At 39.2% G+C, this 18920-nt stretch overlaps 1 protein-coding gene and 1 long non-coding RNA gene across 2 annotated transcripts in view; one reads left to right on the forward strand and one right to left on the reverse strand.

The window, feature by feature from the left end:
* Positions 1-18645, forward strand: part of SLC25A24 (solute carrier family 25 member 24) — a 72109-nt gene extending 53464 nt beyond the window's left edge. The window contains exons 8-10 of the mRNA XM_040359895.1: positions 1625-1792; positions 13681-13831; positions 17717-18645. Of these exons, the coding sequence (XP_040215829.1) occupies positions 1625-1792; positions 13681-13831; positions 17717-17892 (495 nt within the window). The 3' untranslated portion in view covers positions 17893-18645. The remainder of the gene's footprint in view (positions 1-1624; positions 1793-13680; positions 13832-17716) is intronic.
* LOC120945600 lies at positions 6289-11177 on the reverse strand. The gene is made up of 2 exons (XR_005750602.1): positions 10498-11177; positions 6289-6621 (listed from the first exon to the last, which is right to left on the reverse strand). It is a non-coding gene; the product is annotated as an uncharacterized LOC120945600 (long non-coding RNA).
* Positions 18646-18920: the final 275 nt, after the last annotated feature.

Consider the following 18920-nt stretch of genomic DNA (forward strand, 5'->3'; position numbering starts at 1 on the left):
ATTGGCCTGTGGCAGAGGCCCTAGAGCCGAGTCTGTGAGAGAGATCTGTTCCTCCCAGAAAATCCTAAGTGACGCTTCGGCTGCCAGGCTTGTGAGAGGGGTCTGTCTGGGGGCACTTTACCCACTCCAACTAGAGTGGTGACGAATAACAGTTTGGTACTCTATTGAGCAAGTACTTCTCAATTAATATCCAGGCCTGACACTGCAAGGTTCTTCTTTTTTCTTCATCAACCTGCTCTTCCCACTAAATGTTGATGTTGGCCGTGTTTGGCCTGGAATAAAGCATTGGAAAACTCTTTATTCACTGTCTGGACTCTCGCTCACTGCTTTGTTCTCTAACTGCACCCATACGCCACATTAAGGTAACTCAATATGCCGATCCCAAAAACAAATCAGCGGCTCCTGCGGGGGTAGCGCTATATATATATATATATATATATATTCCATTGCCGATGGGGCATGTGCAGGAGATAGTCGGCCTGACACTGCATGTGCAGCTACGTTTACACTGCCAGAGAAGACATTGAGCAGGCAGGTGGGTGCAGTTTATTGCATATCTCTTCTGCAATAAAAGCCTGCCTGCATGCTGTTTCTTACAGTGGAACTTTAGCTCCACTTTAAATTGTGTGTTATGCCGCGTACACACGATCGGTTCATCCGATGAGAATGGACCGTTTTCATCGGTTAACCAATGAAGCTGACTGATGGTCCGTCACGCCTACACACCATCGGTTAAAAAAACGATTGTGTCAGAACACAGTGACGTAAAACACAACGACGTGCTGAAAAAAACGAAGTTCAATGCTTCCAAGCATGCGTCCACTTGATTCTGAGCATGCGTGGATTTTTAACCGATGGTCGTGCCTACTAACGATCGGTTTTGTCCTATCGGTTAGGAATCCATCGGTTAAATTTTAAAACAAGTTGGCTTTTTTTTTTAACCGATTGGCGCCCACACACGATCGGTTTTGACCGATGAAAACGATCCATCAGACCATTCTCATCGGTTTTATCGATCGTGTGTACGCGGCATTACACAGGCAGTCTGTTGCGCTTTAGGTCTGGTATTAGGACAAAACAATGCAGCGCTAGACGCTAAAGAAGTCTGTCCTGTGTTCAGCTTTTCAAATGCATGTTTAGCATGTGACCTTGCAATGCTAAACATGCACATGACATGCAAAACTACATCCAAAACATTATAAGAGCGAGTGTTCTAATAAATTTTTTTTATGCAATCTGTTTCCACTAAGGCTAAGTCAGGACCATTCAATAGTCCCACTGAGCGAGGGCAGCATGGATCTGTTTATGGATATCACTGCTGAGCACTGCGCGGTTTATCTGCTGGCAAGATAAATGGCCTCATTAATGGTGCGTGGCATGCTGAGAATTGACCCGGAAAATTGAGTGGGCACTGTGGGATATTCTGTATTTTAGCCCTCATAACATATGTGCAATATACTGTATGTTTTGATGGTGGGGGGAGGGGGGTGTGATAACGGCAGTCCTGGGTGCCATATAGTCTCGGTCAGCCTTCTAAGCAGGACAAGCCCAGTTTGTAAAATACATTTGGAATAAGTGAATGACTTTTGCATTGTGTTTTAGCTGAAGGTTGGTTCTTTTCCAGGTCATGAAGACTCGTTTAGCTGTGTCGAAGTCCGGACAATATAATGGAATGTTCGACTGTGCTAAGAAGATTCTAAAAAGGGAAGGTGTCAAGGCTTTTTATAAAGGATATATTCCCAATATCCTGGGAATTATTCCCTATGCAGGCATCGACCTCGCCATCTATGAGGTAATCTTTCTTCTTTTTTATATATTTTATTAATGTTTAATTAATTTAACCTTTTTTAGATCTGATATGTCTCCTGTTTTTAATAATTTTATTCCATGTAATGATTACACAACTTCAGACCGCTTCTGAGCTTAAAGTGATACCAAACACGCACTGTTTAATATACATTTCCCTTCTATTTCTGTATGTGGATGATGGCACTATAATTATTTTAATAAAAAAATAACCTCTTTAACCACTCAAAAGACAGCGGGAGGAAGACTCTGTTAGTCTGGGTGGACGTCCTATGACGCCACGCCTTTTAAACCCACTAGGGGGCACGCGCCCGTCTCGTCACTGGGAACCAGATGCGCGTGCCCGGCGGCCGCTATGACCGCCGGGCACCCGTAATTGCCCAGTAACTGAGCAGGAAAGTGGATCTTTGTGTGTAAACACACAGTTCCACATCCTATCAGGGAGAGGGGACCGATGGTGTGTCCCTTGTACATAGGGACAACCATCGGTCACCTCCCCCAATCACTCCCCTCCACCCACCGTAAGAGTCACTCCCTAGGGAATACATTAACCCCTTGATCGCCCCCTAGTGTTAACCCCTTCCCTGCCAGTCACATTTATGCAGTAATTAATGCATTTTTATAGCAGGGATCGCTGTATAAATGTGAATGGTCCCAAAAATGTGTCAAAAGTGTCCGCCGCAATATCGCAGTCACGATAAAAATCGCTGATCGCCGCCATTACTAGTAAAAATAATAATAAAAATGCTATAAATCTATCCCCTATTTTGTAGACCCTCTAACTTTTACGCAAACCAATCAATATACGCTTATTGCGATTTTTATTTTTATTTTTTTACCAAAAATATGTAGAAAAATACGTATCGGCCTAAACTGAGGAAAAAATTTGTTTAAAAAAAAAAATGATATTTATTATAGCAAAAAGTAAAAAATATTTTTTTTTCTTTTTTTTTTTTTTTTTTTTTTAAAACTTGTCCCTTTTCTTTTGTTTATAGCACAATAAATAAAAACCACAGAGGTGATCAAATACCACCAAAAGAAAAAAAGAAAACATTCATTTGGGTACAGTGTTGCATGACCGCGCAATTGTCATTCAAAGTGTGACAGCGCTGAAAGCTGAAAATTGGTCTGGGCAGGAACGAGGTGAAAGTGCCCCGTAGGCAAGTGGTTAAAGGGGTTTTGAAGGTTTGTTTTTTATTTTCTGAATGGGTTCCTTTAACCACTTGCTTACTGGGCACATATACCCCCTTCCTGCCCAGGTGAAATTTCAGCTTTCAGCACTGCGTCGCTTTAACTGACAATTGCGCGGTCATGCGACGTGGCTCCCAAACAAAATTGACGTCCTTTTTTTTTTTTCCCACAAATGGAGCTTTCTTTTGGTGGTATTTGATCAAATCTGCGGTTTTAATTTTTTTGCGCTATAAACAAAAATAGAGCATCAATTTTGAAAAAAAAAAAAACACTTTTTGCTATAATAAATATCCTTATTTTTTTATCAGTTTAGGCTGATACGTATTCTTCTACATATTTTTGGTAAAAAAAAAAAAATCGCAATAAGTCTCCAGTTTGCATAAACGTTATAGCACCTACAAAATAGGGGATTGAATTATGAATTTTTTTTTTTACTAGTAATGGCGGCGATCTGCGATTTTTGTCATGACTTTGATATTACTCGGACATATCGGACACTTTTGACACATTTTTGGGACCATTCACATTTATACAGTGAACAGTGCTATAAATATGCACTGATTTCTGTATAAATGTGACTGGCAGGGAAGGGGTTAACACTAGGGGGCGAGGAAGGGGTTAAATGTGTACCCTGGGAGTGATTCTTACTGTGGGGGGGGAGGGGACTGACTGGGGGAGGTGACCGATGGTTGTCCCTATATGCAAGGGACACCATCGGTCTCCTCTCCCTGACAGGACGTGGATCTCTGTGTTTACACACAGAGATCCACATCCCTCTCTCTGTGACTGCCGATCGTGGGTGCTTGGCGGTCATCGCGGCCGCCAGGCACGCGCATCGGCACCTGAGTGAGGTGGCGGGCGCGCGCCCCCCAGCAGCGAGAGGCCGGAGGCCATATATTAACGGCCTCCCGGCATTTGAGAGCCACCGTGTGGCCGTAAAAAGACAATGGGCGAATGGGAAGAGGTTAAGCTAGTGCATTGTTGGTTTTCACTTACCTTTTCCTTCAATTTCCCTTCTAAATGTTTTTTTTCTTTGTCTGTCTTTTTTCCTGTTCCTCCTCAGGAAGCTTAAATCAAAGGGTGGTGTTGCGCTCCCACACTAAATATCAGAGGCTGCGGTAATTACCCCCCAGCATTGTTGTCAGTGGATGCATTAGAAACCCCAGCACTGGTACCAGATGCCATAATAACCCCCAACGCAGGTATCAGAGGACGCATAAATAACCCCTAGCATTGATGTCAGTGGACATCATAATAACCCCAACACTGGCATCAGAGGACGCATTAGTAACTCTCAGCATTGAAGTCAGTGGACACATTAATAACTGCTAGCACAGGTGTCAGTATTAAAGCGGAGTTCCACTCAAAAGTGGAACTTCCACTCATCTGTTTCCTCCCCCCCTCCGGTGCCACAATTGGTACCTTTCGGGGGGAGGGGGGACAGGATGCCTCTCTTTCAGAAATATCCTTTCCCACTTTTGGGAGCCTCAGCCCGGGTATTGATGTCACAGTTGGGGCTCCCTCCTCCTCCCCCTGTCGCCGGGCCAGTAGGAGAGAGGAGTAGGGCCTCGAGCATGTGCAGTAGGGTTCCCGGTGTGTAGCCAAAAGGCTACACTGCTGGGTTCCCTTACCCGCAATGGTGTCGGCAGCACCTGACAGCTGATGGAAACATCAGCTGCGGTGCTGACATCACTGGACTCCAGGACAGGTAAGTGTCCTATTAAAAGCCAGAAGCTGCAGTATGTGTCTGTAAGAATGTAAAATTAATAACTAATATTCTTATAGCTTCAAGGGCGTATCTGAATGAAGATCATTCATAGTCAGGTTGATTTGAAAATAACGTGTGAGTTTATTGTCACACAGGTGGCATCACAAACACAATGAAAAATAGTATAAAGTTCAGTTTAGCGTAGATGAAAATATCTGGAATTGGATCGATAGTATTGTAGCAAGCTTATGAAAGCATGTGAGCAGCCTCAGGCCATGTTGTCTTCTGAGATTTTCCAAAGTGATGCAGGAAGAAACAGGAAATGACGTTTGACTTCTGGCTTCAGCTGTTCTCCTAGTCAATATGTCAGTATGTCAGTGTTGTCTTTAAAAGAGGGTGTGAATGAGTGTGTCTTAGTTTAAGTGTGATGTAAATGTGAGTGAGTATCAGTGTGTCATGTAAGTGTGTGGTGCAAATGTGTCCAGCCTTCTTTAAAGCAAAGCTTAAATATATGTTACAAGTGAACGTCATGACCTCATACGGCCCAGGCTTAGACCCTTGTATGGCAAATATTAATATCTGCTAGGTTCAGCAATATGAAGATCTTAGCACAGAGTCGTATGGAGTTTGATTGACAGGCACACATGTGACACTCTATAGTTAGAATATACTGAGTGGTGTGCAGATGATGCAATGTCATAAAACCTATATTATCAGCTATAAAGCTATAACTTCATTAAGTAACTATATACCAATACATACTAGTATAAATACGATTTTTACTAAACTAGCTTAACAATAGATATGAACTAGTATATTATTGATATCACTACGTAAATACAGATCTATTCTGAATCTATTCTTGTCAACCTACACCAGGATTCCTTATATGTCATTCTCAAATTGGCTATCCGTAATGCTCAGTTTTGGATAGAAGAATTATGTCATATCAATTGATCAAGGTCATTCATTCATACCTAATTATTATGATTAATCATAAATCAAAATATGTTTTGCAAGCTTGCCATGAATTGCCGAATTATGAATTTGGAATAATATTCTAACAATCCCCCCTGAATTATGATTAATCATACCAAATCATTTAATACACACATACATACATTCATATCTCATTTTCTCCACCTTGTATCAAACGATTGGACACGATATTCCTCAGAACTGAAGCAACTAGAAATTTTCCTTTTCCTAAATGCTTTTCTCTTTACTTTTAACTCCTCTTAGATCTATCTAATCAATAATCTTAAAATTATGGTATAGATTTTAAAAATGTATAACATAATGATGACTAATATCAATAATTATTAATATTAATAATAATAATAATAATGAAAATTATTATTATTAAAATAAGTAAATAATGCAATAATATATTTCCATATATGTGCTCAAATAATATTTTAGCTCTTTGGAAATATACTTTATACTCTAAAACTTTCATAACTTTCCATAGTTCTATTAATGATATCTTTCTTAAGTTATGAACAAAAAATGTTCTATTAACTAGAATGAGTGTGCTAACATTCAATATGTGAATAAATAAAAATAAATAAAAATAATAATCCTAACTTCATGTGAACATTAATATCATAATAATTGGATAATCAAAAAATGTATATGTATATGTGGACAAATGTTTCAGTCCTAAATTGTTTATCTATAGTAGATAGATAATGTTCCTTCCGATTAATGTTTCTTCATGAAATGTCTTTAAAATGTCTTCTTCAAGTTCCGTTAGAAAAACCTTGATGAATAAGATAAAATAGTTCATAAATATGAAATATAAATCTTTTGTCAAATATTCTTCCAAAAAGGATCTCTTCTTTAACTTTGAATTTCTCTTTGCTCTTTATAGAAGCCTGTTATCCTCCATATTTGTTTGATTTTAGATGCCATATCTGTAAAAGAGAGGCAGTATCATTACTCAGGAATAAAATATTTATATTAATTCTTATACATTTTCCTTTTTTTTCAACAAATATTAAAACATTATGAGACAATAACTTTGTGAATTTGTTAAAACTATATGTGAAATACTATCTCATATTTTCCTTCAAAGAGATTTTCTGTGTGACTATGTACTTCTATGTACTGTCCTTATCCTGTCTAAAAATGACCTAAATTATAAAATATATGTACTGTGAAGTTTAGATATGTCAGGACGCAATATTTAATTTTTCGGTCATGATACAAATTCTATTTCTAACGAACAAAGTTAGATTTCATATCACCCCAGAGATGACAATGGACTATGCCTTTGTTCTCACCTCTAAACGATTAGAAATATGCGTAACTGTATTCTGTGTTGGAGTTCTTACTTTAGTGTCAGAGTGTTCTGCAAGTACTTCAATGCATTTCTCAGCTCTTACGCTGGAAATCTGAGATAAAGACTTCTCAGCTACAGCTGTATAAACATGTGCTGGTGTAAATTTCTGTAGATGTCTTTCGTTCCCATCTATTCGAATGTGTATTTGTAATAAAGCTCTGAACCATAAAGGATATATTTTCTTAATTTCACTAAAATTACCTTCCTCAAAAATACCTTTTAATGAACAGTCAGGTGTCCGTACAATGGTTTTGTTTGATTTTACTATGCTCTCTGTAACTTTAATTGCATAGTAAACACTTAGAAGTTGCTTCACACCTGGCTCAAAAGTTTTTTCCAAAAATGATAAAACTCTGGAGAAATAGGCAATTATTTTCTCCTTACCTTCCTGTAACTGAAACAATGTTACTGAGATGGCATTCTCAGATACATGAGTTTTCAAAACAAACGATGTTTCAGGACAAACCTCTATTGTACTTAATGCTGGAGCATTCTGCAAATCTTTTTTCAACACTTCAAAAGCATTTTTCTCATTTGGACCCCACTGGTCAACTATATTACCTTTATTCCTTAAAAGATTATATAGTGGATTAACTTTTTCTGCGAAACAATGTACAAACTCTTTGCAATAATTTATTTTATGCAAAAATTTATGCAATGCCTTGTAAGTTGTTGGAGTTGGGATAACAGTAATATTCCTAACTGTTTCTTGCAACAATTGTCTCTTTCCTTGACTAATTTGCATGTGAAGGAATTTCACTTGACTTTTCATCAGCTGAACTTTTGTTGTGTTTAATTTTAAACCTTCAGCTTGTAACATCATAAACAATTCAGACAAAAGAGCCATATGTTCATCGATATTCTGAGTACTCAGCAAAATCGTATCCACGTGCTGACAAATGCAATCTGGCCTAGAAAATTTAGAAAGTATTGTTGCTATAGTTTCATGAACTATACCATCACCAATACCTAGATCAGGTATTAATCGAGTGAACGTATAAGTCTCTTTTCTGAATGTGAACGCAAGTTTGTATTGACAACTTTTAGTTAAAGGAATGGAAAAATGGCTACCAGCGATTTCTAGTACAGAAAACACTTTGTTCTCAACATTCAAATGTAATTTTATGTTAGATTTATCAGGAAGAACTGGGCTATTTGTGATTTGTTTATCCAATGTTCTTACGTCAACTGATAAAGAATATGAATTATCAATATTTTTGATAGGCCAAATACAGTTATTTACCACTGATTTAGCTTTCTTTACAATTCCAAGTTGTACAAATTCTTGAATAATATCAGAAAGTGGACCAATTGATTCTGGTGGTAACTCACTCTGATCAAGAGGTTCTGGATCCTTTCCTTCAATATTTAATTCGGCACTTTTCAAAGTTCCAAAGTCATTTTTGAACTTTGACCACAAACTTGGAAAAGATTGTACCACTTCCTTTAAAGCACAATTTTCATCAATATCAGGCCACTTTTGTTCTGTAGACATATTGGTAACGGAACCAACATTACGGTATACAGAGGGATCAATCAGCACTGATTTGGGCCTAGATGGATCTTTCCAAATACTTCTATTAGCCAAATCAATCACCCACTTTTGTTTATTGATTACATCAATGCCAAGTATATTCTCTGCTTCGTGACAGACCCAAATGTTAATATTAGTTTTCACTAATCCAGGTACTTCAAATGTTACATTGGATACCTGTCTAGCAGTGGAATTACCTGTATTATTAAAACCCACTATATTACACATAGGAGAATTTGGTTTCACAGGTATGTTTTCTTTGATAAGGGTAATCTCAGATCCACTGTCTAAGAGACAATTAATATGTTTACCATTTATCAAACATTGTAAATATGGTCTCCCATTCTCGTCCAAAATAATTGGTGCTACATATTGTAATGGCAGAGAAATTGAATTCGGGTGTGATTCTATTTTTGGCAATGGCAATAAACCTTCTTTTTCAGTGACAGCTCCTTTTGCCATATTGTCTGAACTACTGTGAACAGTCAAATTACTGATCTGTTTGACTTCAGTGTCATAAGGCAATTCAGTCAAAATGTTATCTTGACATGAAAAATCAGGCTGTACAAAAACTGATTTTTCATACTCCATATCTTTAGTTCTGATTTGTAAGTCACTCTTAAACTTCAAGCAATGTTTTTTCATATGGCCAAATCCATGACAGTAAAAACACATCATGGGGTCGTCTCCTTGACTCACTTGACTGCACCTGTCCTTGTCATTCCTGCTAAGACCTGTCGTTTCTAACACGTCTGTAGCCTGACTATTTTTGTCACATTGAATAATAGAAACCTCGTGTGCGAGACTGCTTTGATTCAATTGTCTCCTAATTTTGTCAATGAAACTTACTATAGCATTTAAATTTTGACGTTCCTGTGTTATAGCCACTGAAGTTGGGTCAAGGTATTTAAATTTTTTTATGAAAGCCATTTTTAAACCTGGGTCATTTTCATCATCTACTCCAAATATCATTTCATAAACCTTGCAAAATCTTGTTTTAAACCAAAATGGATCTTCTTCTGCAGTAGTCTGTAATAGGTCTAGCATTTCTATGGTCGGTTTTTGTTCACCGGTCATACATAGCAATAATAGTCGCAATCTATCTGTGGCGTCATTTTGACCTTCATCATCACTAACAAGTGAATGGATTCGTTTAGCAAAATTAACAGGAATCCACAACTGAAAAATGTAATTGCGTTGATCGTTTGAAAGATTAAAACGATCTGCAAACATTTCAAATAAATCCCAATTAGAAAATACAGTAGCCTCAACGTCATAAATAGGAAAGTCTTTTAGAACCTTCATCAGCTGGTCATGAATTTGCAATTTAAGTTTTGCAGTCCTACATAATAAGTTTTTATGTTTCATTTCCATTTCATCAGTAGCATCAACATTCTCTATTTCCGAACTTTCCGGAAAATAAGATTGTAGCTTTGACTTGGTTTCAACCTTTTTGTCATCTGTATTTATTACAGCAATCTGTTTACTGTCATTTTGTAACTCTGGCAAAATCATGTTTTTAGATCCTAATTGTTCCTCAAGATTTTCTATGTAATTACACAAAATCTCACAGTTAGAACAACTGAGAGCATCGTGGGACACATTTTCATGTATTCCTGTGTTCTGTACATTATTAGTCTCTGTCTGGTTTAGTGTACACACATTTTTGGCAGGTAAAATATTAATAATCATCTTATTAAATATTCTTACCAATTTCAATACATTACTTATTTTCTTACGCAATTTATTCACAGTAAACCTGGATTTGTCTATCTGGACATTCGAATTTAAGCATTCTTGGTACATATACAACCACAAGTGACTGTCATTTGGATAAAAAGACACATCTTTAAATTCTAGCTTACTATCTCTAGCTATTTCATCTATAAAATTCATAATTTTTTTTTTACTCACCGTTATTAGAAGGATTTCTCGTCATCAACCGTCTGTTACTGGACTGTTGTCCACATCTGACGCGGCACAAACGCCTCTTGCTTGATAGGTTCTGAACCGTCTTTTTTCTCGAGACTTGAATATTCGCAAAGACTGCGCCAATCTCTCCCCCCCTCATCAAGGGTCGAGATTTCCGTAAAAATAGAGATAAGACAGTACTTTCTTTGGCTCGCCACTGTAAGAATGTAAAATTAATAACTAATATTCTTATAGCTTCAAGGGCGTATCTGAATGAAGATCATTCATAGTCAGGTTGATTTGAAAATAACGTGTGAGTTCATTGTCACACAGGTGGCATCACAAACACAATGAAAAATAGTATAAAGTTCAGTTTAGCGTAGATGAAAATATCTGGAATTGGATCGATAGTATTGTAGCAAGCTTATGAAAGCATGTGAGCAGCCTCAGGCCATGTTGTCTTCTGAGATTTTCCAAAGTGATGCAGGAAGAAACAGGAAATGACGTTTGACTTCTGGCTTCAGCTGTTCTCCTAGTCAATATGTCAGTATGTCAGTGTTGTCTTTAAAAGAGGGTGTGAATGAGTGTGTCTTAGTTTAAGTGTGATGTAAATGTGAGTGAGTATCAGTGTGTCATGTAAGTGTGTGGTGCAAATGTGTCCAGCCTTCTTTAAAGCAAAGCTTAAATATATGTTACAAGTGAACGTCATGACCTCATACGGCCCAGGCTTAGACCCTTGTATGGCAAATATTAATATCTGCTAGGTTCAGCAATATGAAGATCTTAGCACAGAGTCGTATGGAGTTTGATTGACAGGCACACATGTGACACTCTATAGTTAGAATATACTGAGTGGTGTGCAGATGATGCAATGTCATAAAACCTATATTATCAGCTATAAAGCTATAACTTCATTAAGTAACTATATACCAATACATACTAGTATAAATACGATTTTTACTAAACTAGCTTAACAATAGATATGAACTAGTATATTATTGATATCACTACGTAAATACAGATCTATTCTGAATCTATTCTTGTCAACCTACACCAGGATTCCTTATATGTCATTCTCAAATTGGCTATCCGTAATGCTCAGTTTTGGATAGAAGAATTATGTCATATCAATTGATCAAGGTCATTCATTCATACCTAATTATTATGATTAATCATAAATCAAAATATGTTTTGCAAGCTTGCCATGAATTGCCGAATTATGAATTTGGAATAATATTCTAACAGTGTCGCTGCTGGTTTTAATTTCTTTATTTTTTTTGGGCATAACACCACTTTAATGTCCCCCTCTCCTTCTACGTTGGTGGCATTGAAATGTAACCCCTCCCATGACCCCCAATGTGGGGGGAGGGGGTTAACATTCACTGGCATTACCACAAATGCAGAAGGGGTGGTGGGTTAAAATGTCACTGCCATAGAGACCAATGCAAGGTGGGGGGTTAACTTTCACTACCACTGACCTCCCTCCCACATCCCCCACCTGCATTGGTAATGCTAACCCCTTCCTCAATTTCAGCCTGTTCAAGTGCCATTGCCCTAACGCTATGGTGCTGGACAGGGAGAAGGAGCAATGAAACACGCAGTTTGCTGAGCTTACCTCAGCACACTCTCGTTCCTGATAAGTTCACATCTCTTTCAGGAGTGCAGGGAGGTGGATGGGTGGGCAGTTCAGGCAGATGGGCGGGCGAGTGGGCGGGTCAGCAGGCTGATGATTCAGGCAGGTGGGCGGGATCTCAGATTGCTGCATCCCCATCCCGCCCACACAACAAGCAGCCAGAGCCTAAAATTGGCAATCGCAAAGCTGGAGGGAGGTGGAGGAAAATCCTCCCAACAGCCATCGGAGCCTGCACTGTGTGATAGGAGTGACGGCAGCGTCACTCCCATATAAACTATTTAACCACTTAAGGACCTCTTAACGCCGATATACGTCGCCAGAATGGCACAGCTGGGCACAATCACGTACCTGTACGTGTCTCTGTAAGCCCAGCTGCTGGGTCGCGCGTGCACGCGACCAGGTCCGAAGCTCCGTGACCGCGCCCGTGGACCCGATCGCCGCCGGTGTCCCGCGATCGGTCAGCGGAGCTGAAGAACGGGGAGAGGTGTGTGTAAACACACCTTCCCTGTTCTTCACATTGGCAGTGTCATTGATCGTCTGTTCCCTGATATAAGGAAAGACGTTCAATGATGTCACACATCCAGCCACGCCCCCTACAGTTAGAAACACATATGAGGTCACACTTAACCCCTTCAGCGCCCCCTAGTGGTTAACTCCCAAACTGCAATTGTAATTTTCACAGTAAACAATGCATTTTTATAGCACTTTTTGCTGTGAATATGACAATGGTCCCAAAAATGTGTCAAAATTGTCCGCTGTGTCTGCCATAATGTCGCAATTTTTTTTATAAAAATGCAATAAAACTATCCCCTATTTTGTAAACGCTATAAATTTGGCGCTAACCAATCGATAAACGCTTATTGCGATTTTTTTTTTACCAAAAATAGGTAGAAGAATACGTATCGGCCTAAACTGAGGAGAAAAAAAAAGTTGTTCTATATATATATATATATATATATATATATATATATATATATATATATATATATATATATATATATATAATTTGGGGAATATTTATTATAAAAAGTAAAAAATATAAAAAAAAATTCAAAATTGTCGCTCTATTTTTGTTTATAGCGCAAAAAATAAAAACTGCAGAGTGATCAAATACCACCAAAAGAAAGCTCTATTTGTGGGAAAAAAAGGACGCCAATTTTGTTTGGGAGCCACTTAGCACGACGCAATTGTCACTTAAAGCGGCGCAGTGCCGAATCTCAAAAAGGGGCAAGGTCCTTAACCTGCATAATGGTCCGGGTCTTAAGTGATTAAATTCTTACCCCAGCACCAGTGTTAATTTTGTTGACTAAAATTAATAATATTTGAGTCTACCAAAATACGACAAAAACAATTCAGTGATGACAGGTTCTCTTTGTAGAGACGTCGGCTGTCTGTTAGAACCCTGTTGCTTTCCTGGTGTCCCTGAGATACAAATGGAGAACAGGGAATCCCTCATCTGCATTGTATCAAAATATATCTGTCTCTTCTGACCTTGTTAGTTGGTTTGTCTTCTACCAGAAATAACAACTTCTATCCCTGTTTGCCTCCTGCAGACTCTGAAGAATGCTTGGCTGGAAAAATATGCTACAGATTCTGCCAACCCCGGGGTCCTGGTGCTGCTGGGATGTGGCACTGCTTCCAGTACCTGTGGCCAACTGGCCAGTTATCCATTAGCTCTCGTCAGGACAAGAATGCAAGCTCAAGGTAAAAGATACAATTTATCCGATTTTTGCAAACTTTACCAAAATAGGGGCTTTTGTGTGCAAGGGATTCTTCTATATATATATATATATATATATATATATATATATATATATATATATATATATATATATATATATATATATATATATATATATATATATATATATATATATATATATATATATATATATATAAAATATATATATATAAAATATATTAGTGTGTATGTGTGTGTGTATATAAAATATACAGGTAGGTGTGTGTGTGTGTGTGTGTATGTGTGTATATATATATATATCTCTATATCTCTATATTTCTATCTCGTGTGTGTATCTACTATTCTCTCTTGGTAGGATAGTTGCATATTGTGTGTGCCTGTGAAATGAGCGGAGCCCGAATCATGGCATGGGTGCAGACATTTGCCTTGTAGAATTCATACAATGAGTGTAAGCACAGCATCCATTAGCACTAACACTCATTGAACTGCCTGTGATGTGGATGCCAAATGGGCAGAACTGATTGATTTGATCACCCTGATGTACAGCCAAATTGACTAGTGGCCCTGGCAACTCTCTGTGTTACTGCACACCATGATTAACTCATTGGCAACAGAAACAGTTTACTGCAGAAACAGAATTTTGTGACTTTTGGGAGAATACAATGCTTTCGCAAAAAAAATGTATTGCATATGTTAATTTCTGATATTTCATAAGATATTCTCCTCGTCTATGAAAGCGTTAATGCAGTGTGTAGAACTGTCTTCATTAGCTTCTCTATAATACAGTGTTATTGTCCCAAGACCTGATCTGGTCATCCCATTTTATGTCTGTTTTATGGTTTATCAAAATGATGTGATCATCAAAATTTCGTCAGAATACTAACTTTAATTATTGAAATACATGAGAACTGTTTAATGTACTAAAGAATCTGTACCTCTCTGCAACTGCTTTGTACTCCAGGCAACCCTACCACACAAAACAACTGGTCCTCAACCTCCATGTAGTACCATAGCTTTGTCGAAGGCCAATCCTAGCCTGCTGATTGGACAGAGAGGGAGCAGCACCCCAATACAAAGCCATAACTCTACTCGCTCTACTGTCAGCATATGTGCACTGCAGGCCTGATTTGGTTACTGGAACTGTCGCTTACTTCTATCTTGAGCTTTGTTGTCTTTTAGCCCTGGTTCACACTGAGCTGCGGGAATGAAGCCATGTGAGTTCAGCTGAACTCGCAAGATTTCCCTCCCGCTTGTCAGTCCCGATTTCGGACGCGATTTTAGAGACATCTGTACAGAAACTACTTTTTGAAATCGGTGCAGCGCCGCAGATGTGGCGTCGCACCGATTAAGACATGCCGCCGATTTTGACATTTTAAATCGTATCAATGTGAACCAGGACTTAATCCACTTGGCAGCGCTGCTGTAAGTGGATTAAGAAACTACCGATATCCAGACAGTTTGTAGGCATTTAAAAGTGTTTTGCTAATATGTACCTGCCTTAATTGGTGTTTGATGTCTACCTGGAGTTTAGCTTTTAAAGAAGAACTCTGGGAATAGGGCAGGTAGGCTACATCTGTTGATGGGTACGTTGCAAATGTAACAACGGAATACACTTCAAGTGGTTGTAAACCTCTGACGTAAAATATGAACAACGCATAGCCCTCTATAGTGTGTGCTTGTCTTAATCCAGAGCACTAAGTGAGTGAGTGAGAAACTTGTAAAGCGCAACACATGCGAACTGGATCGCCTCTGGGCGCTGTATCCATTTCATGGGTAAGGAACCCTTTGACCTCAGAAGAGATGGGTTTTAATCTTTCTCCTGAAGGCCTAAGTGTCATTTCTGTCCCATGTCTTGTTCCTCTACCGGCATGAGTCACTTAAGACACCAAGAGAAAATTGGTGACACGGGAGTGATCTCCAGCTGATTGACAGCCTCAGCTATGTGTGTGTGTGTGTGTGTGTGTGTGTGTTTTCCCTCCAATTGGCTCTGAGCTCTACTCACTAATATAACTTTAGCTCCATGCCCTCTGCTTTTCAGAGCTGAGAGATCAAGTGTAAATACAGCACTTTGAATGTAGGGGAAAGACGGCTTTCGATAAACGGGGACCATGTATTTTGGAGGATTTGTTTCATCTCTGGGCATCACCTGAGGCCAGTCACTTCACTGGGTATATATGTAAGGGTTTGCAACCACTTTAAGCTCATGTTCCCAGTACAGAGATCTTTGTTCTTCATGTTGCCAAGCTGGCACACTTTCTCTTTCAGTGCTCCTTATTACAGCCAATCATTTTGTCTGTCCAAAATGTTATGTGCATTTCCCTGACAACAAGCTTGCTGCAATAAAAAGCTCCAGAAGGGTGGAAGATCTCTCTAATAGGGGGATGGAAGTAGGCACAATTCAGAAAACCAGAATCCTGTACCCTATGTAGGGATGTACTGTAGCTTTGCCAATTCATTCCAGCAGTTTACCTTTAAAATTGTTATGTATAAAATTAAAACCATTGTGCCAAAATCATACTACACCCTGGCAGCTCAATTTAAAATTATAGATGTGTTAATTGGCATAATATTAATATAAAATCTGCAAAAATATTTTTAAGGTAATATTTTACCTATTTATAAAGCAATGTGGAGCAATTGGCGGTTTCAACATATTATAGGAATAATTGATTTTAGATAAAAAAAAAAAAGAAATGATTCCACAAAGTTTTGTACACACAATAGATTTATCCTATTTAAAGACATTTTTTGGCACATTAAAGAGCAACTGATCTCTGGACGTTGTGCCCAAGAGAAGGCAGGCAGGGGGCAAAGGCCTAGTCACCGTATTGCCTGTGGTATCCATGAGCCAACCCAGCTGTCTTTCCCTCATTACTTGCTGCTTGTCATGACTTGTTCTGCACTGCCTCTGTTTGGAGGGAGCCATCTTGGAAGTGGCAGGGCTTTTCTTCCTCATGAGAGAGCATTCAGCAAGGAGAAGAGAGCATCTCAGCAGTTAGGGGAAGTTCAAAGAAGTAACATGTTTTTCTTTTTTTTTCTTTCTTTCTTTTTTTTTTTTAAGTCAACTTGTTTAATTTATTATATTTTTTCCTGGAAAATAGTAGTTTCACATTCAGTTGAACACACTTCATCATTTATCCAACTTGGTTTACCAGTTCTAATGAGTTCCCACAAGTAGGGTTGCCAACTCATCCCTTTAAAACAGAACACATATGAATTACACAGGTTCTGAGGCTAATTTAATGCAAATAAGGCACCAAGTGAGTTTAATTACCTCCTTAATCAGCCACAGAACCTGTGTAATTAATATGTGTTCTGTTTTAAAGGGATGAGTTGGCAACCCTACCCACAAGGGTCATTCTAATCTAAACACCTTGGTGTCCTAAACTGTTCATTGCCCCAAAAACATGCGTGAGGTGTGAAAAGTTGTGAGGTGTGCAGCTCTAGTTACGCAGGGCTTTTTTTCAGCTGGAACTTGGTGGAACTCAGTTCCACCACCTCAAGCCCTCTGCTCCCTGGACTTCTGTGTTTACAAGTGACAGCTTGGCTCCCTCAGATCTGATCTCCTGAGTGGCTCCCACTGAGTGCAGGATGCGGAGAAGGGGGATGCAAGTGCCCAGAGTGGGTGCAGGGCATGGTTGAGTTCCTGCACCTATGCTCTGAGGAAAAAACTCCCTGGTTATAAGCCATTTATCTTGTTGCCATGAAGTCAAGGATATGTGTTGATTGTTTTACTTACATGGCTGATTGTGGAAATTTGTTGCCAAATCACTGAAGTAAAATGTTTTATGGTGTGAATTATGACTCCTTTTAAATGGGCAACTATAAGAGTGGTTTTCCGTAATTTCCATTGCTTTTATTAAATAGTTTCCTTCCATCTTTTGCAGCATCTATAGAAGGCGCACCTCAACTTAGCATGGGAGGCCTCTTCCGCAATATTATAGCCAAGGAAGGATTTTTGGGCCTGTACAGAGGAATAGCTCCAAACTTCCTGAAAGTACTCCCCGCTGTCAGTATCAGCTATGTGGTGTATGAGAAGATGAAGGTCCGGCTTGGGATCTAGAAGTGGGGAACCTCCAGTCTTCACACTCAGGAAATCCATTGTGTGCATATTTGTCTGTGTGTTAATCTGAGAGCTGAGCAGTGTGCAGTGAGTATTGATTGTGTTGCTGAAGACCATAGTGAAAGTCTCCACGACAGAACATTGCCAAAATGTTGAATATTAAAGTGCAACTCCACTTCTATCAAGAAAAAGCAATCCCTTCGAGCAGAAATGTATATTTTCTTAGTGTATGTAAACTCACTTTTTTTTTTTTCCTCTTTTTTCATTTGTAATATACTATTGGAAGTGTCGCATCCACTTATCCCTTTCAATAATTAGAAATGCCAAAAAAAATAACCTGTTGTTCCTGCCAGAAATCTAGCGCGCTTGTAATTTCTGTGTTCTCTGAAGCAGTCTTATCAGCTCTGCCCAGGTCCCCTGTGAGCTACAAAACACCTCTTATGTTTTATAAAGAGGGGGTTTATTCTGTAGTCCTTGCATAATTCTTGTCCTAGGCTGACAACACTGTTTCGCCACAGATACAGTACAGTGAGTGTAGTCGCCTCTCTATTTTCACCCAGTGATCCTGCCAGTAACACGCTTCTGTCTTGGGGTGGCTTCCCTCTGGATGGAGAAGCAGTAGGGACACATCTGGACAGCAGCATTGTCAGTCTGGGGAGAGGGTAGTGTTGGCCCTCATTGACACGAGGTGGACTCCATCGCTACGGAGTCCGCCAGCTCAGCGGGAGATCTCTCCGCTGATCCCTGCTGAGCCGGCGGATGACAGGTCCCTCTCTGCTCACTGAGCAGGGAGGGGCTTGTGCAGCACCACTGTCTCCTATGGAGAGATCTGATGAAAACGCACAGCATGTCCATTTTCATCAGATCTTACCCGATCCAATCCACAATGGACGGATGGCAACGTATCGCCATCCGTCTGATTTAGGCGGATCGGGTCAGATGTAATTCGCTGACATCCGACACTCCATAGGCTTGCATCAAGCGGCCGTTCAGGTCCGCCGACAAAACTGACAGGCGGACCTGAACGG

This window comes from Rana temporaria, chromosome 7 (assembly GCF_905171775.1).
Source record: "Rana temporaria chromosome 7, aRanTem1.1, whole genome shotgun sequence".
Taxonomy (NCBI): Eukaryota; Metazoa; Chordata; class Amphibia; order Anura; family Ranidae; genus Rana; species Rana temporaria.